Source organism: Melospiza melodia, chromosome 5, assembly GCF_035770615.1.
Source record: "Melospiza melodia melodia isolate bMelMel2 chromosome 5, bMelMel2.pri, whole genome shotgun sequence".
Taxonomy (NCBI): domain Eukaryota; kingdom Metazoa; phylum Chordata; class Aves; order Passeriformes; family Passerellidae; genus Melospiza; species Melospiza melodia.
Window position 1 is genome coordinate 85,545,330 of NC_086198.1, and position 27,924 is coordinate 85,573,253.

Below are 27,924 nucleotides of genomic sequence, written 5' to 3' on the forward strand. Positions count from 1 at the left end.
GAGGGCTACAAAATGGTCAGAGGGCTGGAGCATGTCTCCTTTGAAGGCAATGAGAGAGTCGGTGTGGCTCAGCCTGGAGAAGAGAAGGCTCTGGGGAGACTTCACTGTGTCCTTTCAGTACTTAAAGGAGGCCTGTAAAAAGATGGGGACAGTTTTTGGTAGGGCCTGTAGCAACAGAACACGGGGTAATGGTCTTAAACTAAAAGAGCATAAATTCAGAGTAGATGGAAGAATTTTTTTAAGATAAGGGTGGTGTAACACTGGAACAGGTTGCCCATGGACGTGATGGATGCCCCATCCTTGGAAACATTCAAGGTCAGGCTGGACAGGGCTCTGAGCAACTTAGTGTAGTTGAAGATGTCCCTGCTGATGATGGGCGTGTTGGACTCCTCATGACAGAATTCTGGAGCAAGAATGGCAATGGCTTATGGGGAAATAGGTACTGTGGGATAGATCAGGGGTTTGTGGTTGCTGTTTGAGCTGCTTTCACAGTATCAGTCTCTTATTTTGTGGGGGATCTAATATCATGAACCCAGCCGGTTTTGTTGATTCCAAAGGTCAGTTTTGAAGTCCATTGGATCATCAGGCCTGCAGTTTCTCATAAAGGAGGCTGACTATATGGGGAATGCAAGATTTATCAAGTGCCTGGCTTGCTGGGAAGTAAAAATGAAACCCAACCAGTGTTAACAGCCCAGCTCCGTTGCTACTGAGATAGGGAGTGAAATAGGAATCTCAGTAATTCCTGGCTGTGAGCAGCGCTGCCAAGAGGGAGCAGGAGTACAGCTCATCTCTGTGGGCCAAGAGAGAGTGGGACTGAAGGGATGAGTGGGACTCTTGCAGCTGTTCTTGCACATCTGCCTTTAGCTTGACCTTTCAGAAACACCCTGCTCTGTCTTGCCCTAGAAATTTGCAGAGGAGTGACCATCCTGCATTGCTCTTTAGGAATGCTTTTCTCTTGGTATCTTGCTATGATTTTCAAGGAGTAATAGATACTTTCCAAGGAAAATTTGAAGAATGTGGTAATGGGTGGAAAAAAATGCTCACCTAGCAAGGGCAAAGAAGGCAGGGGAAGGTAGACAAGGAAACAGTGCTGATTTGCAGCCAATGTTTGAGCTGTGATGGAATTTCAATGAACCACACCACAAGGGCTGCTGACTCATAAAAAGGTGGAATACCCAAAAGGAAAGCAATGATCCCAGCAATTGCATCCCATTATGGTATGTCAGACATGTCTTTGATTGCACAAGGCTATAATTAGTTACAGAGAGTTGTGCTGTTTCTGAAGAACAAAGAGGAAACAAAAGAATTACCCTCTCTTAGTGACTAGCAGAATCAATGGACAACACTCAAGGATTGCTTTAAATAAAGTGTATTCACTGCTGATAGATTGGCTTTTTTTTCAATTTCAGAGTAAATGTCAATGATTCAGTAAAATTTAACAAATCTTAAGATTTTGTTTTGCCCAGAGCAAAGATCTGAAAGTCTTGGAAGTGATTTTAGGGGTTGGTTCCTATTTACTCAACATGTAAGAAATCCACTTAAGTATCTTAAGTATTTTTAAAAATTATTTTGAAAATCAAGATCTCTTTACTTTGTGGTAGGAAAGAACAGCTCAAGAACGAAACTCGCAGCTATAGCTGCGTTACTTACTTGCTAACACTAGATGGGGTGTAAGGAAAGAGTGAAGGGGAAAATCAGGGAACAGCAAAACCTTGGAAGTCCGAAGGTTTTCCTCAGCACAGAAGATTTAACTAATCTGAGCATGGCTTTCTCCACCTAGTCAAAAGCCAAACCCGATCATAAATAGGGACTAAAGGACCCATTTGCCCACCCTGTCCATTCCTCTGGCAGTATGGATCCTCACAATGTGGATATTTTAACATGGGTGACACACCACTATTAGTCACATTAACTACATTTTATTCATATATTGAAAGAGTACATACATGTATCAGTAGCACAGATTGCATCAGCTCCTCTTTACTAAAAAATGCTCAATGTATATACAATCTTAAAAGGCTCCTGCTGTAGCTAGTGCTTTTAGATCAATGCTTATATAAACTAATGAACTTTACATAGATTTATGTATTTTAGAATACATTAAAAATTATCAGTGGCATGTTCTGTTATCCTTTTTCACTGTCCTGATGGTCTAACATTTCGATGAATTATGGATATGCATATTTTATTTACTATTCAAAACAATTTCTATTACAGAATATAGGCAATGGAGACAAGCCCGTGGTTGCATTTAGGAAGGCAGAAAGGATTTCCAATGATTAGCAATTTCTGGTTTAATGCCTGCATCCTGCAGCTTTTCCTTGGGAGCAGGAAGAGCAGAACAAGGCTCTTTTTGAGGTTTTTCCTTTGTTTATTCCTATGGAAAGTACCATAACCTTTTCTTAATTCAACCGGTCCTCCCTCTTAGCTGCTTTGGTGTCCTGTGCACGAGCTTAGCAGAGCAGGCAGGCCAGTGTCTGGCTCCAGGCTCTTCCTGAGGCTGGGAGGGATGCTGAGCTGGGCTTTCTGGCCAACCAACACAGCTACTCAACAGAAGCAGCAGCCTGCCCGCAGAATTAATTTCCCTCGCTCTCTCCTGGTCCCATGTGAATGAGCTAGACTCCTGTGCATCACTTTATCCTCTTTATTAAGCCTGTCTCTGCAGATACCATTTTAATTTAATCCAACTTGATAGCCAAGTCTCAAAATCCCCTTGGCTCTAGAAACAGTACAATCTCCTGGCATTCAATACACAAGCCTTTTTCCAGCATCCTCTTGCTTCCCTTCAAGGATCCAATTTCTCTAAACTAGCTTTTCACTCTGACTGATGCCCCTTCCTGAGTGACTAGAACTCACAGTTGAGCCCTAAAAGAAAATGCTGGTGCACTGAGAAATGCTATCCTCGTCAGAATATCTAACTCTAGTGAAACTTGCATGCTTGACAGAAAAGCAATACAAAATGCTTTCCCACAACACAGGCTGAATAAACATTTTTTGCCAGCCATATCCACTTTAAAAAGTAAACTGGTAGCATAGTAAGAAGTTGCATTCACTGGCAGACATGAGTATCTTTGTTTTGTCAGATTTGTTAGCCTAATCCTAGGAGAGGTATTGCTAAACCCTACTGCAGAGCATTGGTTTGCATCCACTGAACCACTGGGACTGACACCACACTGGGATTTGGCAGGCAGCATTCAGGATCTCAGAGGGTGGGATGGGCCAGGTGGCCACTGTAGCTAAAAACAAAACCAGGCTGAACATCTCTGTAGGAAAAAAAAAAACACCCTAACACATAATTGAAAATCAGGATGAGTTATGTCTCTGACAGGCCAGTAATAACTTCATTTCATAGCAGAGAGGTAAAAGTTGGGGAAGACTGTGACATTCCAGGTCACTGGTAGGTTATGACTCCTCATGGGAGTCCTTATACATAATCCTCTTCTGCAGCACACTCACTTCACACCCTGGATATTGGGAAGCCTGTGAGAACATCTCTGTGATCATAGGCCATGCTTCACATGTCCAGGGGAAAAATGTGAAACTCACTCAGCAGAAGGATGGAGAGATAGGCCTAAGTATGATGGAATAAAGGACAGTTTGCTTTGCTCCTCCTGCTTTATGCAAAACCTCCCTATTATCCAAGGCAGCAGTGCAACAGCAAGACTTGATAAAACAACCTAGCAGACTAAGTGGTATGGAAAGTTAAAGAAATATCTTGTGTAATTTAACAAGCAAGAGCTCTGATACAGAATTCTGTTGGGTAAGGGGGGCAAAGACTCTTTCCTGGAAGACAGTCCCTTGCTTGTTATCTTGAGAGGCTCTGTGTGCCAGGATTGCCCTGTTTAGGATAATTGAATGGCTTGGTCTGTAACCACCCAAAACAGCAGTGAAGCACAGTCTGTCCACATGCTCCTCTTTAACCTTCAATGGATTGGCAACCTGGCAACAGCCTGGCCTCACCCACTGGAAATCCTTCCTGGAGGCAGGAGCAGCTCTAGTCTGAAACAGCTGCAACAGCTTGGTTTCAATGACTTGGTGATACTGAAGTCACAGTTAGACTTCAGCCAGGAGGAGGATTTCCCAGCTACAACTTTGATGTCCCAAACCTGAGTTTATTGCTAATGAGCTGTGCTGAGTGGGGAAACACTCAACAATAAATCACCTCACTGAGTACAGAGGAGCTACAGCATGGAGTGCATCAATGTCAATATGTGTTTCATCAAAGCTTAAGCCCTGCCTTCTGGAATGAGAGCTCACAACAGAATAATGTGTTAAACACCCAGAATCTACTGGGAATCATCAGGAAAAGTATGAATTAGGGCAAAATGGAATGGATACCTGGAATACCTATTAAAACAGAGAGTGGGTGCTACTTGTAGTTGATTTGTTCATGGCACTATGCAGACCTCTGATATTTTCTGTCTGTATTAATTTGTTAAGATCTCAGAGTCCTGAAGAGACACATTCTTCCTAGCTACCCGTTACTGTGGGCTGGGCTACTTGTTAGGCACAATTTATTGCTGAAAAAAAAGTAAATAATGGTAGAAAAATGTCAATAGACTTTGACTCTCCCTTCAGTCTGCAATGAATTATAATGATGTCTTGGATTTACTGTGAACCAGAAAGAAAGATTTTGAAGAGAGAACTCAGTGTATTCTGGAATGTTCCTCTTTGCTTTTACAATTCATCAGCAACCACGAAGAAGAGGCTCTAAAATTAAAACTTACACTACTAAAATGTTACTTTAGGAGTCAAGATCATTTTCATGCTTTGTATGGCTCACTCTTCATTTTCTTTATGAGATGTTCAACTCAAGGGAGTTTTCTGGATTAAATTTAGATCATTTTCTTAGATGTCAACATTAATTCTAATGCACTGCACTCCTCTTTGAATGACTGCAGATTGCAAAGTGTCTTTGAAAAAGGATAAAATGGACATGTCATGCAGTAACCAAGTAAATGCAGTCCCTGATTAATATGCAAGTTTGAAAAGTTCAGAAAATGTCATCATACTCCACAGGTGCACCCTGTTTTTGGAAAGGTCTCTTTTTGTTTTGTTTGTGTATAAATGTCATTCTACATAAATTTCACTCTAGCAGCTTTTCATAAACTCAAGTCAATGATGATATGTTCAAATATTTGAGTGTTCCCTTTAAAACTAGAGGCAAAGAAAAAATCTCTTCGATCTGTTGACACAGCCGTGAAAGACCGTGGTGCTTGCACGTAGATTTCTTTAAATAATCTGAATATCTTCTTTTCACCATCCCACTGGTAAATCTGGGAGAAGGTATAGTCACTTCCCAAGGCTAGGTAATAATTGTTCTTGAAGGAGAAAGGCTGCAGGGTCATGGCTCCTCGGGATGGAAGAGCCTGTATCTCCACGAACTGTTTGCTATTCCATTTCATAACTCTGGAGTCACCAATGAATCTCGTGAGTGTGATGTAAAGGTCATCTTGTATCCTGAAACTCTTCACAGCCAAGACATCTTCCATGTTGGGGATTTCACTGTGTGGGACAAACTTTTTGGAGGCTTTGTTCCACTGGAGTATAATGGGCACCTGGGAACGGCTGGAGAGGATTAGATATGATTTCCCATCTATATCGAGAAACTCAGCATCAGTGTCCCTGAACCACTCGTGAAGAGACTGATACGAATAAAATCCTTTGTTATTCCACTTATACACTGTTGACAAACCGGCTTTAGAGCTATCTGCTATGACAAAAAACATTTCACTGTCTATCTCAAAAAGCTCTATATCATTTGGCTTGGAAATGCGAGATACTTCAATATCCTGGAATTTGACAAACTTCGTCCAGCTTTCATCAAACTTGTAAATGTGTGAGCCACCAAAGAGCTGTGCCACCACCACAAAGACTTGGTCACCAACAAGAACGGCTTTACATCCCACTATAGACTGACCTATTGCCCAAAGAGAGAAAACAGAACAACACATGTATTAGCACAGCACAAACCATGCCTCACACCACAGACATTATTACCAAATCACCCCTCGCCTTTTTTTAAACCTGCACCATCTCATAATTTTGTCTTCTGCTACATGCCATCAGAGTCTTTCCAAGCTTTTTGCTTCCCAGTAACTGGAGAGATGACTTGTCCCACCCCATAATGTGTGCAAGTATGATACACCATAAAATGCTGATTCCTTTTTACGCAAAATACTTTTTATTTGTTTGTTCAAACACATGGTCCCTAGTATCCAAAATAATTATGTAAGCTAAATGTAATTATTTAAAAATGACAAGAGTTTTTATTTTGCCATTCATCAGATATCTGAAATTCTCTTATTCTTGTAATGTCTATATTTCCATCTTAACTAGAAGAATGAAATATAGTATATTTTTCTTGCTGCAGAAGGGTTAGAGTCAGCTTTTTGCTGCTGCACATAGAAATATTGATGCATCTTGTGGATATATCACCTGACAGCAGGATGAAAAAGATAAATCTAACTCTGTAGTTTGTGTTAGGTATTTTTGAGATTTTGTTAAACTAGAAATATTTAGCAATATTGCAGTTGTCAGATAGATCAGATCAGGTTATGGTCTGTCTTGAGAATGTCAAGTTACACTAAACAAGAACCACGTCAAAAAAGTAACAGACTATTACAATAAGTGTTGTTGGAAGCAGAGAGGAGTTCACAGAGGAATTCCTCTGTGAAGCACACAGTTAAAGTAGAACTATAGCTGCACAAGCTCCCCAGTGCATCCTTGGTCACTCGCTACAGGAGATTCACCCTGGCTCCTGTGCTGGTCCCCGACCTGTGGCTCTCAGAGCTGCCTGGGATGCTCTGCCACCCTCTACAGGCAGTGTGGGAGAGCTGGGAGTACCGAGGGGTCTGCAGCACAGCCATGAATGGTCCAGGCTCCTTCTGATCTAACTCACTCAAAACACAAACTCCAGAAGAGCTTTCACCTGTCTTCTTCTGAACAGGACAGCAATGCTTTTCTCTTCATGCTCACTGTAAAGGCAACCTTGACAGCTAGCTCAGCTCCATAAGCCCATGTTGTAAAGAGCTAAATTTAGACATCCAAATGGCAAGCATATGGTAAGTGGTGAAATTCTCTGTGGAGCTGGCTCCAGAGCTCTACAAAACACTCTTCAGGCTCTGCAGGAGGCTCTTTACGTGCCTGTGTCCCCTGGCAAAAATCAGGCTCATGTACATTTCAGAGTCCTGAGCTCAAGCTCAGACCTTCCAGGAGCAAGCCCTGGGTGTGGAACTAGGACACAAGTCCCTTGCAGAAATGTCTCCTAATCAAATCATTCAGAGGCAGGTAAAATACACCTGGAAGTGTATATCTAGTGTTTGCTATCTTTGCAAATGAGTCAAACTCTCAATTTAATTTCCAGAGTTTTTCTAGGGCTCAGCTAGCTCTCTCTGGGATGTTGACTTCTCAGTTTACATCCCCAGTACATATTTTACCCTAATCTACCAAAACACAATGAAACCTTAAAAACCAACATTTTTCATTTCCAAAATTTCCTGACAGAGGAGTAGCATCTTGTAAGATTTTGTTAGTGACACACACACCTGATCTGAGGAGGTAAGTGCTTGCTGCCTTTGTAGAATTCCACCCCAGAGGAGGACACAGCATACTCCATGTCTCCCAAAATATAAGGTAAAAAGTAATGAATCACACACAACAAGGACAGGAGGAAAAGGTGTTCCTTTGATAATTTATCTCCTGAGCATTCAAAACCTCTGGCTTGGAGTATCTGGGAAATCAGGCAGCAGATAACAGCTTTGAAGACGCTGTCTCTGCTGTCATGGTGCGAGTGAGCACCACAAGTGTTGGTTAGGGACAGAATGGTTGTTAGAAAATCAGCATTAGAACATCACCTGGCATCCACACAGGCTTTTTGTTTGATCAGTAATCTGGCCAAGATGTTAATTTAGCATATTTGTAAATTGAGACTAAATGCTGAAGCTTTACAGCACATTTCTTTAGGTAACAATCACAGTTTAAATATTTCTGTCATTTTCAGCTGTCTTCCTGGTCAGCTCACCCTACAAGCATCCTTCAGACCTGTCTCCTCCTACATGGAATAGATTCTTTTTATATTTTGTCTTGCAGGCACTTTGGCAAGAGCAAGTGCTCCTTCAGCTTCTGCTGTAACTTGCTGTGTGACTGAGGCAGTGAATGCTGAGCTGGGCCATGGTGTGACATTCATGGCAAGTGTTTGTGCCTTCAGAAAAATTTACAAGATTGGACAAAAAAGCCTAGTTTGTGTACCACAGTAAGGTTAAATGTGCACATATTAACAAAATGCATTGCTCCATGGAGTCACTCATGTCCAAACATGTCCAAACACTTCAATCAGCCAAATTCAACAGAGATTCAGGACAAAACCAAATAACCTGATCCCATCTACAAATCTTATCCAGTCCATCAGTGAGTGGAATCCCAGGGTTCATGTACCTGTGATATTGTCATAACTCCTGAAATTCATTTCAATGTGATCCCACTCCAGCACCATGCAGTTCTCCATGCTGGGCTGTGCAATAGCTACAAACACATCATTCTTTGAGTTGAATGTATCCACTGAAACAGACTGGTAGGGCAAAATCTGGTGGACAACAAAATCTAGAAACATACATTTACAACAGTTAGGATATATCCTTGCTGGAAACACAAAGTGGTCACTGATAAGAATGATGTACACTGAAAAATGAGTGAAATACCCTGGATTTTGTATAACACTATGATGGAAGTAGCAGTACTCATGCTAGGCACACACCAACAGGGAAAGTGTCTCCTGCTTTAGGTATCATGAGCTGTCCTCTGAAAATGTATTTTTCAAGGAAATCAAATATATAAATAGTGAAATAATTCAGATTTTCCAGCCAGGCTGGCTACTATCAGTGAAATGGAGAAGTCTCTTTCCCCACAGCTGGAAGTTGCTCTCCCATCATGTGAAATGGCCTTGCTAGAATCACATTCAAGCTGAGAGACAGCAACCACCAGCTGAAGTCCAATAACTTCTTAAGTCATGCAAATTTAATCACCAGCAATTTGTGTTATGCTAAACCAGGCAGAAAGTGAAATGATATCTGAAGTTTGCCTGGGGATAACCCCATTTTGCCTAGACCATAGACAAAATGGTGTAATCAAAAACTCAGTTAACATAATGTTTTATGGGGCATTATAATGTAGTTTAGGCATAAAATACAACCAACCTGAAAATTACTATCCAGTGGAAAACTTATACTAGACAATAAGACTGAGAAATTGGAGCAACCTGTAAAGATTAGGAGTGTAACTCCAGAATTAAAGACTTTTTTTCTCAAAAATTTAGTGCCTTTGTAGACTCAATCTGAAAATTCACCCTGGGGTATGTCAGCAGTCACCACAGAGCCAGTGTGGGGCAAAGTGAAGAGACTTGGGTCTGAATTTGACATTTGACCAGACAGCTGTGCAAGATCTCTATTATCAGGAAAGAAAAAATGGTGTAGCAGAGCTGACAAAGCACTCAGGTCTAAAATGTGGTCAGAGACTTGCATTGAAGTAATGTATGGATATAGATATGTAGAAAAGGAAAGGCATCTTCCCTATGACGACATTTCTGTGCAGAACCACACACTGCTCTGCTTTTAGCTCCATTTGCTACAAGCCTTCACCATGCACTCCAATGCTGGAAGGGCCTGAGCATCCAGGGATTTTGGTGAAATGGTAATTAAGTCCTCACTCGAGTCCCTTATTTTGGTGCATTATGAAATAATTGCTTCTGAATGAAGAACCCTCTGTTTCTGCATGCTTGAAAGCCTTGCCCTTGAGGAGTTACACTTGTGGAGAATAAAGATAGATGACTACCATTAAACAAACAGAGCAGATTCCACAGCTGTGAAAGAAATGACAGTCTTCATTCTTCGAGGGACTGTTATAAATAGAGCTTGGGCTTGGTTCATAAATGCTGGTAGGCAAACAAGAAAGTTATCTTCATTCTCACTGGGAAACTAAAAGGGCTGGGAAAACTGACACTGAAGTATGCAAAAAGTAAAAGTAACTGACCAGCTATAAAAGGATGGAGCAGGAGCAGATGCAGTCACACAAAATAAAAATATTTTTTCAAATCTTGAAGAAAAAAACCCCAGAAAACTAATCCTGAAAAGACAGCTCTTGAAATCTGAACAGTTGTGAAACCCTTTGGGGGAATCTGTGAATTGAAACAAACCAGTCTGTATGTGAAAATGGGTAGGGAAATCATTTGTAATCAGTAAAAAGCAATAAATGCTGGCTTTAGCACCAGCTGGGAATACCAGGCTGTAATGTAAGAGAGGGTTACACAGTGAAAGTTGCCGCCACATCAGGGTTGAAAAAAATTCTAATACAGTAAATACAGGACTGGGAGAGGAGCCCTTTTCCAATATCTTTCTTTTTTAAGCCGGATCCCCTGGATGGGAGAGGGCAGAGGACACAGCCCCTGCCTTGCCCCTGTGCTGCTGGCTGCATGAGCTGTCCCTCCCTGCCTCCCACCCAATGCACAGCTTTGTTCTCCCTGTCTCAAGAAATGTGTTTTTCATGTTGTTTTCTGCTGGCTGGGGGTGTCTCCCTGTCCTGCAGTCACTTATTGCACCTCTGCTCCCTCTGTGGTTGAACTGGCATCATGGTGTCACAGGTGAGGGGCCCAACACTTTTATTGGGATGATTTTCCTTCTGGCAGCCCTTGCTCAGGCTGATGCCAGCACACAGGAGCACTGATGCCAGCACAGGAGAGGAGGAGAGTGCAGGGAACATCACAGGACACCAAGGAAAAATGAAAGGGATGGTCTGTTGGGGCAGCTGCTCCCAAACTGTATCCTGCCATTCAGTCCCACTCTCCTCACATCCCTTCTTCCCTGCAGTGGACACTTCTGCTCCAGGTGAGGCCACCCAGGGCCTGGGTGTGCCAGCAGGGAGTGTTACCCATCCCTTCCTTCTCCCAGCACCAGAGATCTCCAGCACAGGAGCAAGAATGGAGCAGTACCTATTAATATGCAAACTACCTCCCTTCCAGACAGCAGGGAAAGAGAAGACCAGCTCCAGAAGACAATCCCAGCTAGGTAAAGAAAGGGGAAACAAGCTTCCAAAGCTCAGTGAGATGATCCCTGCCTGCAGGTCAGGGCAAAGCAGGTCCCAGGCATGCACATGGCCAGTTTCCAGTGTTTGCAGTGGCTGTGGGAGCCCAAGGCCTGTTTTCCAGTCTCCTGAAAGTGAGCTACATGTTCCCCTGTGGTGCTCACAGCCACAGGACAGCCCCCTCACACAGTGCTGAGGAAGAAAGACAAGAAATGAAGGGAAATGGCTTAACCTGCTTCCATGATGCAAGCGCTGAGAAATGGAAAAGACAGATGCTATCACAAAAAGAGTTAAAATGCAGGTCACCAATACTGTCAATCACTTTCTCTGTGAAGAAGTAACAGGACCATTTTGTTCCTTGCGTTTTTAAGTTTGGCAGCACCTCTTTCCATCTCTCCTGTTACCATTGCAAACTGCAATGGTACCAAAGCAAACTGCTTTCTTACTACATCCTGCATCCAGCCATGCTCAACACAGAGTACTGGAGACCAGAAATGATGGAAAGTCTGATCCCAGCTGGCAAAGGAGGGAAATACTATACTAAAGACTAACATGAATGAACGAGTTTTGCAGAGTCCTGCCCACCACTGACTGGGAAGGGAGAATACACCTACAGTGTGTATTCTAAGCCTGTGACTAATCTGTCCTAAGGAGGGAATATGGGTGTATTTGCACTCCCTTTGGATCTGGGGGAGGCAATAGCAGAGAGGGAGAAAACAGCAGTGGCCTGACACCACAAACCACCAAGGTCATAGAACAGAGTGTGACAGCCACATGCTGTGCTGTGGGCATTTGAGCAAATATTCAGCTGGGCAATCCTTGCCCCATGGAATGCCTTCAGTTCCCAAAAGCTCTGCAGCATGTTGAGTTAGATTTATGCTTGGTGTAATTTCACTTACAGCAGACAAAGGGGACAATGGAACAACACTTTTTTCCTGGAGCAACTTTGCAGTGTCTAGGTACAAAAAGGTGACAGAGGGCTGGTAGGTCAGGGTAGGTTTGAGGATTGGGTAAGGCTCTCTCTTGTGCACTGTTAGTGCTACACAATGGCTTAAACCAGACTGAAATGAAACAAAGCTCCTTTTACTTTGCATTGTTGTGTCTCAGTGATTCAGCAGATGTAGGAATTGTAACTTTGGTGCTGTTCTAAACTTCATTGCTCTCCTGTGTTTGACATCCTTTCATGTAGCAGGTTATTGCACTTTACCTCTACTGCTCTTCTGACATAATTCTGAATTCTCAGTTCATTCTCTTTTCCTTCACATATTACCATCAAAGCACCTTTCATACCTTTCCCTGAAATTTCATTTTACATTACTAGTAATCACCTTTTCTCTTGTCTTTTAATAATAATGACTGACTTGATGACAGATGAGAACTTGCACACCTTTGATATGACTGTCTAGAAAAATGGCAGAGCGCTGACATCCTATTCAAAGAAGATGAAAAACAATACCCATGGCTGATATTTCCAGTTATATGATGTGACTACATTTAAAGATAGGTAACTGCAGCAGTTTTGGGATAAAGTATAAGCATAATCACATGCAAATTTCTCTTTGCTCCCTTCAGCATGCTTTACATTACCTTAAAAAATAAAAAATCAAGATCCTATGCAAGACAGTAGTCAGAATATTATTGGACTTTTCAACTTAATGGAGTTCTGTGAAGAACTTCTGGCACTATTGCCACCATTTTTGATACTAATAAATAATGATTTATCAAATAAAGATAACAGCTATAGCCACATTTTTGAACTTATTTTCATTGCTTTCTGTGAAATACAGAGATTTTGGGAAGCTCATCTGCCATAACTCTATGGCTTTATTCCAGATAATAGAAAGCATTCTGTGATGAAAATTAAGCCACAAATTGAGTCATAATCAAGTCTTTTGGAATATGAATAGGCAGAGCTCTTCTCCCATTATCACTTAATCCAAATAAAAACTCAGCACATACTTTGGCATCTAAATGAGATTTTCCCATTTTGTAACTTGTTCTAGTACTTGGAAGTGCTTTGTATGTAACCCTTTCCTCCCCCCAGGTCATGCTCTTAGAAGTGAAAGGGTATCATCCAAACTTCTGATATTTAACCATTTGTAGTGTGCTTAGAAATATACATTCTGAATACCTGTAGTGGTGCATTCATAATCAAAACTTGTCACATCATTTAACTTCTTATCCTGATATTCTGCTGGACCAATACACAGGACATCAGAAACAGTGGAATTTGTCATCTTTAACCACAAAAACAACCACTTGGCTTTGCAGTCACACTCAAATTTATTTCCCCTTAAATCTCTAAAAAAACACACAGAAATAAACATATTTGAAAAGGTTGATAGCAATATGAGTACTACAGAACTGTCATCACCTTGACATGCTGAATTTCAAAATATCTGAATATCCTTGAATTGTTCTGAACTGAAAACAGGGAATTTTAAGTTTTATCTGGACTCCTTTATCATGAGCTCTCTTTCACTGGGCTTTTTGAAAAACCATTGCATTGTATGGTCATATATAATCATAGTAATGGAGCACTGTGTGATTCATGTTAAAGTTACTTTTTTGGTAAGCTTTCCTAGGATGAGGACTGTAGTGTGTTACATCCTGATGTTCAGGTTGTCTGCTGCAGGCCTCCTTTGCACCATTCACCACTGACACTGAGAATTCCCCTTCCTTCACTGAACTGTCCCAGTGCTGCTGGTTGACAGAGCAGCCTTGCAGACATAAAATACAGATGGAAGACTTGCATTTTTGGAGTTGCTGCTGAGGTAGAGTCAATTTAGCTTCTTCCTGCTCATGTATGTGCAATTTCAGCACTGTACCTGTTCTTTGATCCTTGGCAATTTCTGTGGCTTAAGATTTTACTTTGCTGTTTGAAAGAGCCAGGCCAAAAATAGGGGAACCCTAGTTACACAGGGAAATGCTGATAGAATATCAGCAAGGTGCTACAACTGCACAGAACAAGGAAAAGAAGCTTTTTTTTTTTTTAATTAATCCCTTGTACTAAAATAATCTCAGGGAATATGTAACAATAATAGGAAAATATGTTCAGAGAAACTGTCATTTTAAAATTCACTGTCTCTCTGTCTCTAAAACACAATTTACAAGACAGCAGAAAGAAGTACAATAACACAAACTATGTACAGCATCACGAGAAGCAGCAGTGATTTAAGAAATAGCAGTTTACTTTAGGAGAGTCTATCAAGCAAACAATTATACAGTGAAAAACAACAAGAACAATAAAATACACTTTCTGTGTAGATACCAGATACAGTACCACATACCCAGAACCTAAAACTGAGAGCAAGAGTGACAGAAGCAGTAGAAAGATTCTCATTACTTACAGTTCAATTAAAGAATCTAAATCACTGAAGACATCCCTTGGCAAAGCTTTGAGGTGGTTATTTGCCAACGAACTAGAAAAGAAAATGAGAGTTTGTACCATTGCTATCTCTTACCTTGCAATTCTTACCAAGTTTGAACTCACAGGTTGTTAATTATCCAGTGCTGTCCAGCCATAGGCACTGTTAGAAGTTACCAGGAACAGGCATTAATTATTCTCATTCAAGAATGGAGATTGCTTGAGGTTCACATGAAAGTAAAATATTTCAAACCTTTTATTTTTTTCGCAGGTGCAAATGTAACCCACAGAGCAATCACTGAGCACACTGGAAGGAAGCAGGAATGTTAATCATGAGTAGGCAGTGTGGTACCAGCCCAGCACTGGGGGTACCAGGGGCACCCCAGACCCAGCTGTGCCTGCTCACAGGCAGCCCAACGTGTGGCAGTGCTGCCCAGGCAAGAATTGCTCCAAGGCTAGTTCGTAATTTATGGAAAGCATGCTGTTGACAGCAGGAGGAAGCTGACACAGAGGGAAGAGAAGTTTTCTGTGTAGCAGGAAAACCAGTGGTCTCCCAGGAGAGTTTTGTTCAATTAGAAATTACTTTATCAAATGTTAAATAACTTACAGATGAGTCAGGTCACGAAGGCCACGAAATGCATTTCTTGAAATGGTTTCGATTTTGTTTCCTTCAATAAATCTAGGCCCAAAAAAAAGTATTTTAAAATACTTTAAGTAACATTATTATTAGCATCACTGTGCTTTAAGCTATGGTTGCCAGATGCAGCATATTTCTGGGCAGCTCCTTCAGACTGAAAGGTGGAAGTCTCAGTGGAGCTGCTCATGTTCCCTTTTCCCCTTTCCTTGGGCAGGCTGCAAAGAACAATGCAAGTACCTGGCATCACAAGGGATGGCACATGACCCAAATGCCCAGCAGAAATGGAATAAAGTGAACAAGGCAAAAAAAAAAAAATCCTCTCTTGGTAATCCTCTCAGGATGTGTTGTGCGAGGCAAGAGTCCTGTGTAAGAGAACTTACACAGGAGAACCTCCTGAGGCAGAAGCTAAAGTCCTACCTTCCCCTCTCCCAGATCAGCAGCATTTTCAAAGCAGCAGGCAGCACAGAGGTGCCAGGGCTGCCCAGGCTGCAGAGCTGCTCTGCTGGGTCCTGCTCCCATGGCTGTACGTGCACACTCAGTGCCACCTCCGTGCCCACACTGCCCTGACTTGAACTGCACACAAACAGCAGGACCACTGCCTTGGCTCAGTTCTGGCTGCCACAGTTCAGCTCTGGGACATCTCCCCTGCAGGCTGCCAGCTGCACACCAGTCCCCCCTGTGCACTGGGGGAATAATGCCAGGCACATATCGATTCCAGCAGCACCCTGCTCCTCCTGACTCCTGCACGTCAGCATTTCAGTAAAGAGCTGATATTTGAGCATCTTGACCCCTGAGCACTTGAGGACACATCCCCAAATACACCATGATCCCTGCAAAGTGATTGCAGCCAGGTGGCCATCAAGATATTGCATGGTACAGCTATACCTGGATGAAGAGAACTGTACGCTGACTTTATGAAAGGCTTATGAGATGAAAGTGCCTCCCTTATTCCTAAGCTCTGTTTGCCCTGCAGAGAAGTTAGAGGGAAAATGCTATGATACAAGGTCTCTTCTCAAGAAAGTGATAATGGGATGCAGGAGATGACAAGTGCTCCTGGTTCTGCAGTTTAGGTGCAGGAAATATCCTTCATGAAGTGACTGGGACCCTGACTGCAGGCAAAGGGTGCAGATGAGAAAGTGTTGTGTCTGCATGGGAGATGTCAGAGGCAGGTCTGCCCTTCAGGGCTGTGTGGAGCCACAAATTCAATCCACAAGAGCAGAGAGCCACCCTGCCTCCTGACACCCTCACTGGCAGCTGGCATCCCTGCACAGCACCAGCTCAGTGATCCATGCAAATAAACAAGGCTACACTGCTGCAAGCTGGGAGCCAGGAATTTGCCAGGTTCTTGAATCACCAAGCCTGGTCTCCAAGAGATGCTGCTCTGGGAATTCCAGTCAGTTCACCAGCAAAGCTCTCATCTTTATCAGACCTGCCTTACCCAGACTGTACAGAGTCGGTTTCAGGGTGCACTGAATGCCATTATGAGAGCTGCAAGAGCAGCAGGACACAGCTGGAGATCTGTTATCTATATATAGGTACCAGCTGTGGGTGCTCCCCAGCTGCTCTTTGGCCAGAGACTTTGGCTTTGTACACACAGACCCTTGCCATCCCTGTTTGTCAGTGAGTTTTCCTTCTTCTCTACAAAGTCTGGTCCTGGTAACTAAGAGACATGAGTTATGGAAGCTGTACTGGTTATACTGGCTGCAGGGCCAAAGAAACAAATCACAGAGAAAGGCCACTCACAGCCAGCTCCCAAAAGGTGGAGGGGTGATTTGCTGGGAAGAGGAAAAGCTCTATGGAATTGGCAGAAAAGGCAACCACAACCATTTGTTCAGCTGCTAAAAGAATTTGAAACTCTAAGGCTTTACCAGTCTTCATCCTGCTCCCTGGCTGGCAGCTGGTGGTCAGGAACAGAGATTTGCCCTCTGGCCCTCTGAGGAGGGCAGGGTGTTTCATTCAGAAGGGATCTGGTTGCAGTGACCAGTACAACCACCACGATGTGTGCTATGCTGCCAGGACAAACCCATCAGCACTGGAAAGCAGGCTGCTAATGGTACAAGAGAAAATGGTTTCCTCCTTTTTACAAACTACTGCAAATAATTTTTTCACTGTAGACACAAGGAAAAGAGAATGCTTAGATAACTTGCTATCTCTGAAAAATCCAGATGTAGCTGAATAATGGATTTTAGCATATACCATTTACCATTATCTGCAAATGCCATTGTTGGCTACTCCACATGCGCCAGACTATTAACCCTGAATACACCCCATCATAATATCTATTTGTCTTCAAGATTTAACAAGAGTCAGTTTTATGAGCATTGGTCTTTCTGTAAAAAGGACAAATGTTTTCCACAGCTACATTTCAGCTTGGAAAGTTGGGTGGAATGAGCATTTTTTTTCAAGTTGTACTCATAGTTTCAAACACACCAGGTCATACTGAGTAACACAGAGAAATGTTGTCCTTTGGAGTGTGAAGGGAGGACAGCCTTGCACCTGGGCTAATACTTTTTTTAAAAAGAAAAAAGGGTGAACTAAAAATAAAAAAAAAAAGGACCAGAAAAAGAATGTAAAAATCAACTAAGTGAATGATATAAGCAAAAGGAGAGTTAAATAATTTAAAATAATAATATAAATAATTACAATAATTTCTATTATATGAAATGTATGTTTATATATTTGTGTATTTATAATTAATTACATAAAGATAAATTCTATGGGCATTAAATAGGGTATCAGGAAAAAGGCAAAGTAGGAGACAAAAGCTGGGAGAAGAGAAGCAGAATCAGGGTTGTTCAGGGCAGTACACCAATATTCTGCAATTCCTGCTCAGGCTGTCCATAAGTGAGAACAGGCTGCTCCACCTCTTGCCTAAGATTCAAATCCCCTTGACAGGGGTGGCACTATTCTGGAAAACTCAGGCAAGCTCTTGCTAAGCAATGCCTTTTTGGTGTGCTGTAATTGCACACAGATACCTGGTATTGAAGGCATCTTTTAAAAATGCACTGTAACACCTGAAAAAGAATTTGTAACACCATAAAGAATTTGTGCACAGGAGTGGAACATAAATCCTTCAGCTCCCCTGCTCTTGGGAATAACAGTGAAGACCAAGACTCTGCAGCAGGAGTCTTGGCAACTTATCAAAACATCTTTATTTATAAAGGACATAAAATACCAAACTTACAGGTATTCTAGATGGAAGAGACCAGCAAAGGCATCATCTCGTATAACAGTGAAGGAGTTGGAGTTCAGCAAGCTGAAAATGGAGAGCAGGCATTAGGAAAGCACATTAAAACTTGACACATTGGATTATGCCTGTTGTGTTTATTGCCCATGACCAAACTAATCTTACTGACCTGAGCTCATATCACCCCCCCAATGCAGCACACATAAAATACTGTGGAATGGTCTATTGAAAAAAAATTAAAGGCATTACACGATGGTAGTTAATGTCCACTACTCCCCAGGAAAAATGTGCCATTGACCTTGGCTAAATGTAACCTGGTCCTCAACTCAATGGTCCACTGAGCAGAACAAGCCATCATTAGATGGCAGGTCTGCTGAGTGTGGCTCATCACCCCTCCAGCCCCACTGACAACCTCTAAGGGTCCACCTGAGCAGCACCCTCAGCTCCCAAGCACCAGCTCTCATTTCTGCTCCCTCCACCTGAGCAGCATCCTCAGCTCCCAAGCACCAGCTCTCATTTCTGCAGCCTCTCTGGGCCAGCACTCACTCACTCATGCCCCAGGGGGATGCTCTGAGCCTGACCTGCAGACAGGGTACAGCCTGCAGCCTGGGAGGACAGCAGCCAGTCTGGCAGCTGGATCCACAGACATGTCCAAAGCACCGAGACAGAGAATCCAGCTGCAGTGCTGCCTCCTCCAGGCGCTGCCTTGCCCTACTCCTGTGTGAACTTCAGGGACAAACATGTCAGAGCTGCACCAGAGAGGCTGTCACCTGAGCCAGCACAACAGAGCCAGGGAGAAGGAGGTGATGGAGGCTTTGCCAGCAAACTTCATTCCTCATTGTATTAATGCACAACAGTGGACAATCTCCAAAGGTTGATGTTCAAAGGCAGAGAGGGCAATCGCCTTTCAAGAAAACAATAAAACTTCTAGTTTGGTCTAAAATATTAACACTACTCAGAAGAAATAATTTTTGGAAAATCTCAGAGCTTTCCCTATGAATGAATATGTCTGCACTAATTGCTTTATTAGAGCAACTGATTAATCTTCCTTTTGTATGGTTTTAGGCATTTTACTAAAATTAATTTAGAAGACTAATGAACATGAAATGTAAACTTTCCCTGTGATCCCTGGATATTATGCTAATACTAGACAAATGCTCCTTAAATTATCCCAAAGAAATCTGACAAAGATGAAGACCACCATCAAAAATAAATCCTTGCATTACTATTTTTACCATGATTACTGCCACAGAAAACATTGTCCTGAGGTGCCCATGTGCTCAGTTATGCATGCAGCTCTTTGTTATTAGTTATTTTTTCTCATGTTTTAAGGAAAAAGTTAAAAATTACATTAACAACAGAATTTTTGAGTGCCCGAGGTGGTGGTTACCACCTCATTCTCCTACATCTGACTTACCATATAAAGTGACATGAGCAACTTCTGCCTTCCTCAACAACCCACCTCTGCCCCGCCACCCTACTCACCCCAACATCTCCAGAAAATCTGCTGCAGCTAAGGAAAAGGGACAATCTTCATCTGCTCTTCCTCACTTTTCCTAGTACCACCATCCAAACCAAGCTAGATTCCCCCCATCTCTAATTTTCCACCCACAGAATTTCCACCACAGAAATCCATGGATTTCTCCCTTTCCTTCCCAGCTGGCACAGGTCACTGTTTGCCACCATTTATTGGTGGGCAAGGTCCTCGTGCCCTCTGCTGGGGGCTCAGTGCTGACCCCCAGCTCTCACAGAAACCTGGTTTTGGGAACAGTTTCACACTAAAGGAGGTGAAGGCTTTTACCCCTTGCTTTGCCCACTTCCCCCAGCTTTTTGCACGGAGTGCTGCTCCTCTCAGAAGAAGACAGGCCTTTGAGTCAAAGGAGATGGGGAGCCCAAGGAGAGGAGCCTCAGCTGCCAGGCACCTTTAGAGAGGTGTCTACCTCCTGCTACGAGCAGTTTTAACATCTAGTTATGTGGCGAGCACTCAGCCTGGGTTTCTGGCAGGCTTTGGATCTTTTTGCTGAGTTTTTCTTTGCAGTGTATCTGTGCCTGGGGGGTCAGTCAGTCCTATGGGGTGGAGGTGTGGAGGACCTGCCTGGTGTCAGGCATTCCGGACAGGCTGCACTGGGCTGGACAGGACACAGGCTGCTGCTCAGCCTTGCTGCAGACTGCCAGAGAACTGAGTACCCAGGCTCCCCAGGGGGCTGTACCGCAGTCTCTGTATCTTCCCTGCTGCCTCCCAGGACAGCTAAATTAAGCAAGTTTGCTCAAGCTCCTGGAGCAGGAGGCACACACCTAACTGCAACATGGGCACGACCAAGCCGCTGGCCTGGGTCAGGAAGGAGGGATGGATGGCTGCTAAGTGCTGGGAGCTGGAGCGCTGTCTCCTCGACAGAGGAGCGCTGGGTCAGAAGGCATCTGAGGGGCCACCCTCCAAGTGGCACAATGAGTCGTGCTGCAGACAGCACCAGCACTGCACACACAGAGGATTGATTCCCTCTGAAGTGTGTCCTGGCAGCCTCTGCTCACCCCATCGTGCCCGCTGTGTCACAAAGCCAGTGAGAGACTCCTGGGCACAAAGTGAGCAGGAGTGAGAGCCACCACCACATAACTCTGGAGGACAAAACTCAGCCTTAAACTTACTAAAGCTGAAGTTAAAAAAAAAAAAAAGAAAGAAAGAAAAAAAAGAAAAGAGGAACTTAGGGCATCATATAACATTTTCCTCTCCTTCAGTAACTAAATACACATTTTATGAAGTGGTTTCTGAGCAGAAAATGCATCCCTGAGCAGAAATGTTATGAAACAGCAGCTATACTGGGGGACTGTGCGAGCTGTCTTCTCCCGTTTTCTCCCTTTCTACAAGAGAGGGGGAACTCTATCCAGGAGAGACGGAGAGGCTCTATGCTTAAAGGGACTCTATTTAGGAGGAAGGGGTGAAGTGCTACTTGGCCGTGCTCCTTCCCAGTGCCATACTTACAGCAGCTGCAGGGAGGGCAGGTGGGAAAACATCCTGTCCTTCACTTCGGAGAAGGTCCCGTTGACCAGGCTCCTGGAAAAGAGATGCCCCCATGAGGCGGGAGCGCCCCGCAGCCCCGGCCGCCCGTCTCTCCCGTTGGGGCCCCGCACTCACAGGGAGCCCAGGCCGGCGGGCAGGCTGCGCGGCGCCCCCGCGGCCCCCACGCACAGCGCCGACTCCCGCCAGCAGCTGCAGGGCGGCCCGCAGCGCGGCGGGCGGCGCGGGGCGGCGGGCGGCGGCAGCGCCAGCAGGGCGGCGGCGGCGGCGGCGCAGAGCGCGGGCAGGAGCCGCAGCGGCACCGCCATCGCTGCCCGCCCGCACCGCCGCTGCCCGCCGGCCGCTCCCGCCGCGCCCTGACATCAGCGCGGCGCCGCCTCCGCTGCGGCGCCGGGACGCGGAGCGGGGAGGGAGGGAGGGAGGGGGCACCCGCGGGCGGGGCGAGGCCAGCGCGGCCGGGGCACCGAGCCCTCCGCTCCCCGCAGGAATAGACGCAAAGGGCCCCCGGGAGGCCCCGCTGGTAGCGCCAGAGTGATGCTCCCCCGATTTCCTGGGCTAGCATCAGAGGTGCTGGAGCGTGTCCAGAAAAGGACAGCGAAGCTGCTGAAGGGTTTGGAGAACCAGTCCTACAAGGAGAGGCTGAGAGAGCTGGGGGTGTTTAGCCTGGAGAAAAGGAGGCTCAGAGTGGGATGTATTGCTCTTTACAATTAAGAGAAATTGTAGTGGGATGGATGTAGTCTCTTCCCCCAGGTAATAAGTGATAGGAAAGAGGAAATGGCCTCAAGTTGCGCCAGACGAGTTTAGATAGGTATGAGGCAAAGTTTCTTCACTGGAAGGGTTTTCAGGCATTGTAAGAGGCTGTCTGGGGAAGCTGTGGAATCACCATCCCTGGATGTGTCCAAGAAATCACAGAATCATGGAATGGTGTTGGTTGGAAGAGATCTTAAACATCTTCTAATGCCAAACTCCCTACCATGGACAGTTTTCAGCAGACTGGGTTCCTCAGAGCCCTACCCAACCTGACCTGAGACACTTCCAGGGATGGGGCACCCAGAACTTCTCTGGGCAACCTCATGTGCAGGTGTGGTGCTTAAGGACATGGCTTAGTGTTGGACCTGGCAGTGCTGGGTCAGTGATTGTACTGATGATCTTAGAAGTCTCATCTAACCACAATGATTGTGTGGTCCTAAGACCAGCTTGAGGGATGTCTAGATCATGAAAGAAGCAAATGGATGACGGCACCACACAATTCTAGTTGCTTTCCAGTAGTATGTGTGTGTTAAGTATGCATTAATTGAATCATGCTGTATCAGAAGGCTGGAAAGGTTTCAAAACTTCACATTTGTGGTGCCCCAATTTGACTGAGACACGTCATGCACATCAATAAAAAAATGACTCTTGTAACCTTATGTTACAAGTTATTTGTCTTGTAACACCAAATAATTACTTTTTGTAACTCTTGTAACCTTCACTATCCTTTGTGTCCCAGCCTCCCTTCTTGGTTTGCATGGGCCAGGTGCAAAATTCCCATTTTGCATTTCCCAATATCCATTTCCTCTGCTGCAGTTTGTGCCTGCTGCCCCTCCCTACTGCCCACACAGTCCAGCAGAGCCTCCTGTTAGGTGCTGAATTCAGCAGTGGGATTCCTCTTCTTTGAGCTGGGCAGAGCCAGGTCTCCATCTCCACCCATACACCATCCCTGCAGCAGGCAAAAATTCAGAAAGCCTGAGCAACACCTGAGCTAGCAATTTAATTAATTTATCATCTGATTAGGCAGAAACAAGAAGAGAAATTGTTTGAGGTCAGTGTTAGTCCCAGTTTTCTTTGCCTCGTTTATTCTTTTCAGTGATTTTAATGATTTGTGTAATGCATCTCTTTGCAGGAGCTGTTGTGTACCACATCTGCACTTTAATTCTACAGCCACGATAATCTAAGGATGTTTATTTCATTGGCAAGCAGACAGAAATTGTTGTGAACCGTTAAAGCTGCTGGATTTCCTGTCATTCTCTTTCAGCTGGGCCACAGGTGCTTTATCCTGATGTCATTGAAAGTGCCAGAAAAAAGAATAATAAAAATTATAAGAATGCTATCAGAAATCGAAAGGTGTTTTACTGTCTCTCACAGTGTCCTTCTGGATAAAATATCCTGCATGCAGCTAGAAAAGTCCATAATAGACTGGGTGATCAGCTCACTGACAGGTTAGGCTTGAAGTGTTGCAGTAAACGGGGTTACCTCAGACTGCCAGCCAGTCACCTGTGGGGATCCATAGGGCTCCATTTTAGGGCCAGAGCTCTGTAAGGCTTTTATAAATTATCTGAACACAGGAAATTAATTTACATTTAGTAAGTTTGATAATGATACTGAATTAGGAGGAGCTGTGGTCTCCCTTCAGGATAAAGGGCCCTGCAGAGAGATGTGGGTAAGACTAGAGGGCTGGGCACTCACCAAGCATAGGAGATTTGATGAGAGCAAGGGACAGATTCTTTACCTGGGACAGATCATCCTGCTTATGCATACAAATCAGAGGATGAGAGCCTGGAGAACAGCCTGTGGAAACAGATCTGAGGATCCAGGCCAGTGAAAAGTTGGATATAAGTCAGCAGTGCCCTGGCAGCCAGGAGGGCTGAGCGTGTCCTGGGGGGCACCAGGCACAGCAGGGCCAGGCAGGGCAGGGGATTGTCCTGCTCTGCTCTGGGCTGGGGCAGCCTCACCTCAAGTGCTGGGGGCAGTTCTGGGCACCACAGTGTAGGAGGGGATGTAAAGCTGTGAGGAGGGCAACCAGGAGGGTGAAAGATCTTGAGGCTGAGACTTAATGAGGAGTGGCTGTGCTTGCTGGGCTTGTTTGGCTTGCAGAAGAGAAGGCTGAGGGGTGACCTGAGTGGGACAACAACTTCCTCCAAGTGTCAGCAAAGGGGCAGATGCTGAACTCCCTCTGGTGATCAGTGACAGGACACAAGGAAATGGAAGGAAGCTGCATCAAGGGAAGTTCAGGTTGGTCATTAGAAAAAGGTGTTCACTGAGAGGCTGGTCAATCACTTCTTCCCGAGGAAGTGGTCATGCCTCCAAGCCTGACAGAGTTCAGGGAACTCTGGATGCCACTTAGTTGTATGGGTTTGGTTTAGGTAATGCTATGAGAAACAGGGAGTTGGACTTGGTGATCCTTATTGGTTCCTTCCAACTGGAGTTGTTCCATGATTCCATGAAAAAGACACAACAATAACTTCCCAAAAGAGCAACAAAGTAATGATGTTCCCATGAACCAGACAAGACATCTCTCCATGAAGTGTGGCTGCTGTGGCCATCCAGGGATGCCACTTTGGGAAGCCTTTATACATTCACCCTTTCCAAGTGGCATTCAGCTTCTATCAGCAAACACAGCTTCAGTGTTCAGTATTGCCACAGGGCTTTAAATGTCTACAAATGCCATATTGGTATGTAAAGCACCGTTTCTAAAAGACACAAAGCTAGGAACCCAATTCCACAACTCAGTTCTTCAACTTTCATTCATGCTAAGCTGTTTCCTGCAGACATCTAAAAATCCCAGAACACTTCAAGGTAGAAAACTATTTACCTGCTAGCACTGCCCACAATTAATTTTGCAGACAGGATGTCTTCTGATTTAACTGATTTAAATGCAATTTATTTGGTGATCATCTCTATCTCCCCATGGAAGAGGAAGAAGGATTTTCTCCTGCTCTCCCCACCTGCAGCCTCATCTGCAGCATCCCCTCAGTAAGGGGCTGCCAGGCACAGACCACCCTTGCTGGTGTCTTGAAAGAGTCAGGGGGTTCCTCATGGGTCAGGGGAGGATGAGGTGGAATGAGAGGCAGGTGCAGCAGGGCCAGGGTACTGCAGAGGAAGGCACCACTGTGAAGAGTGGTGCCTTATCAGAGGCTGAGGAGAGAGCCTGGAGCACCAGCAGGACACAGCAGATGGTCCTGTCCTGCTGAAATTAAAAATGAGTGATTGTTTTGGAAAATTCACATGACAGAAAACAGGTATTTGAGGGGGTTAAAACTACAAATATGCATATAGATAAGCACATGTAAATTCCCTTAAAAGAATATTTAAAAAATGCTTGGTTTAAAAAGTGATGCTTATTTTATCCACGCAGAAGTATAAAAATGCAGTAGTATAAAAATGAAATCTTCTCTCTTTATTGAGAAGGAAATAAAAAATTGAATTTGATGTTGAAGTAGAACATCAAAGAATGAGAAATAATACTGAAATGTGCATTTTGTTGCTTTCCTTCAAATTCCAGCACACAGACACAGGTGATTTTTATGTAGACTTGCAGGAGCATCCATTTAAGTCATGCCACAAATAAATGCAGTCAGCTGCAAATGAAAAATTGTGCTATTCAATACCCATAGATAAAATGGCATTTCAGATGGGCAAAGAGGAACTCAGCATGTCAGCAGGCCTGATATAAAAACTGAACAGATAGAAGGGGTGCAAAGGCTGTGCCATGCCTTTGAAAGAGTCACTGTAGCCAAGAGTGCAGGGGAACAGGGGGATCCCTTGGGACTCAGCATGAACCCCAGGGCAGACCTGAAATGGTGCATGGGATCTTCTAACTGGATGCTAAGTGGAAAATATTCTGATTCCCAGATGAGTATAACTGAGACATCTCAACAATTTGATGTATGACATTATCACTGTCATTTCTTCTAGCAGAGCATCTCTTTTTCTTTTCCAAAATTTTGGATATTTATCTTGAATTGCAAAGAGAAAATAAATCAGAAGAGCATTTAGGAGCAAATAAATATTGAAATAAATATTTTGATGTGAAAGTTGTCAGCTTTGTTTCTTCAGGATCAGGAAGGCATTTCTCACATGTTCTCATTTTCACTTTCCAATCCCTTTCTCGTAAACCCCAGCTTTATTGAGTAAGTATTAACATAGAGGCTTTCACTGTATTTTTTTCTGTAACTTGACAGAAGTGGACAGTTATAGATAGAAGGCTGCTGATCAGGTCACCCCATAAGAAATGAGAGCACGGAAGGGAAAAACACATCAACATTTTGACTGGAAAAATTAATTTCTAGGGTAGCTTGAAAATAAAAATTAGTTTTGTTGGATCACAACACACCACCTCTCCAAAGTCAGAAATTTGAAAAAAAAATGTGGATGAGAGTAAAGTATGTCAGTGGGAGTGTTCCCACTATGAGGACCCTTAATAGCTTGTGACCCTGCTGTGGGGAAGGTATGGAAAAATTAATGTTCTGAGCAATATTCACCTTGCTGAGTGTCTTCTTTTCCTTTTCCTTTTCCTTTTCCTTTTCCTTTTCCTTTTCCTTTTCCTTTTCCTTTTCCTTTTCCTTTTCCTTTTCCTTTTCCTTTTCCTTTTCCCTTTCCTTTTCCCTTTCCTTTTCCCTTTCCTTTTCCCTTTCCTTTTCCCTTTCCTTTTTCCTTTCCTTTCCTTTCCTTTCCTTTCCTTTCCTTTCCTTTCCTTTCCTTTCCTTTCCTTTCCTTTCCTTTCCTTTCCTTTCCTTTCCTTTCCTTTCCTTTCCTTTCCTTTCCTTTCCTTTCCTTTCCTTTCCTTTCCTTTCCTTTCCTTTCCTTTCCTTTCCTATGGTTGATGTGACCTTTTAGGACTCCAACTGCTAGAGGAGATGTACTGCAACATGCAGAGCACATTATTATTACCTTGAATTTTCTCCAGCTCTCAGACCAAATGTTTAGTCTGCTTGGTCAGGATTAAATGTCCTTTGCTGAAGATTTCTGGTCCAAATTGCACACGTGGTATGTTACTGCAGTTTTCCTTTAAAGAAGCACAAAATCAATTTACTTTGTTGAAATGTAGCACTACAGGATAGGCTTTTATGAAAACCATTTAAAAAATATTCTTAGAAATAAAAATAAAAAAAATACAGGTTGCCAAATTCTCCTTTGGGAGAGCTAGCATGTTCTCTGCACTGGCCCTGTGCTCCCCAGCCCCAGTCTCACACCAGTAGCATGCTGCAGGCCCTGTATGGTGAAGGTGGTTATTCACATTACACCAGAAAAAGACTTGCTCACATGTGCTCCCCTTATTTTCATGGTTTTTAAAAGGTCCCTAAGCTGAGATTGACAGTGGCTCCAAACCCCCAGATCTGGAAAGGAATTGCTGTGGAAAGAGGAACAGGCAGAACAAGTTGGGGTGCCCCAGAGATTTTCACACATAGCCTCACCTACAGCCCTACCCTGTAATGAGAGACTTTGAGATGATGTATTAATAATATATGAGCACCATAGGAATAAAAGGAATAAAAACTTAATAACCATAACAACCCACACACCTTCCTTTTTCCTTCACTTGTGAATCCCTGAGAGACCGATGGAGTCACAAATTGTTTCTTGAAGAGCAAAATTGATGGAGTCTGAGCAAAGGCTGTGTACCCACATTCCCATGCACCTTCCCTCCTACATCCTCCTCCACTCGGGATCTGCTCTTCCTCACCGTGCCAGTTTCAGTGACCTCTTGCTAGGGTTGTTCTCCTGCCAGCTGTGCCCCATCCCTTGCCTGCCAGGGGGGCAAGGAATTGAAGCAGCTCTGGCTGGCAGTGCTCAGGTGCTGCCAGGTGCTGGAACTGCCAAGGCTGGGCACAAGGAGGGGCAGCTGGATGCTCCTTGCCTGCCCCTCATCTCTCCTTCCCGGCTGGGAG

The 27,924-nt window shown here is 44.0% G+C and overlaps 1 protein-coding gene across 1 annotated transcript; it reads right to left on the reverse strand.

The window, feature by feature from the left end:
- Nucleotides 1–1,903: 1,903 nt before the first annotated feature.
- LGI2 (leucine rich repeat LGI family member 2) lies at nucleotides 1,904–21,585 on the reverse strand. The gene is made up of 8 exons (XM_063157734.1): nucleotides 21,395–21,585; nucleotides 21,242–21,313; nucleotides 18,262–18,333; nucleotides 15,048–15,119; nucleotides 14,424–14,495; nucleotides 13,205–13,374; nucleotides 8,437–8,601; nucleotides 1,904–5,920 (listed from the first exon to the last, which is right to left on the reverse strand). The coding sequence occupies exons 1-8, from the start codon at nucleotides 21,583–21,585 to the stop codon at nucleotides 5,103–5,105; spliced, it is 1,632 nt and encodes a 543-aa protein (XP_063013804.1). The 3' UTR covers nucleotides 1,904–5,102.
- Between the last annotated feature and the right edge of the window lie 6,339 nt (nucleotides 21,586–27,924).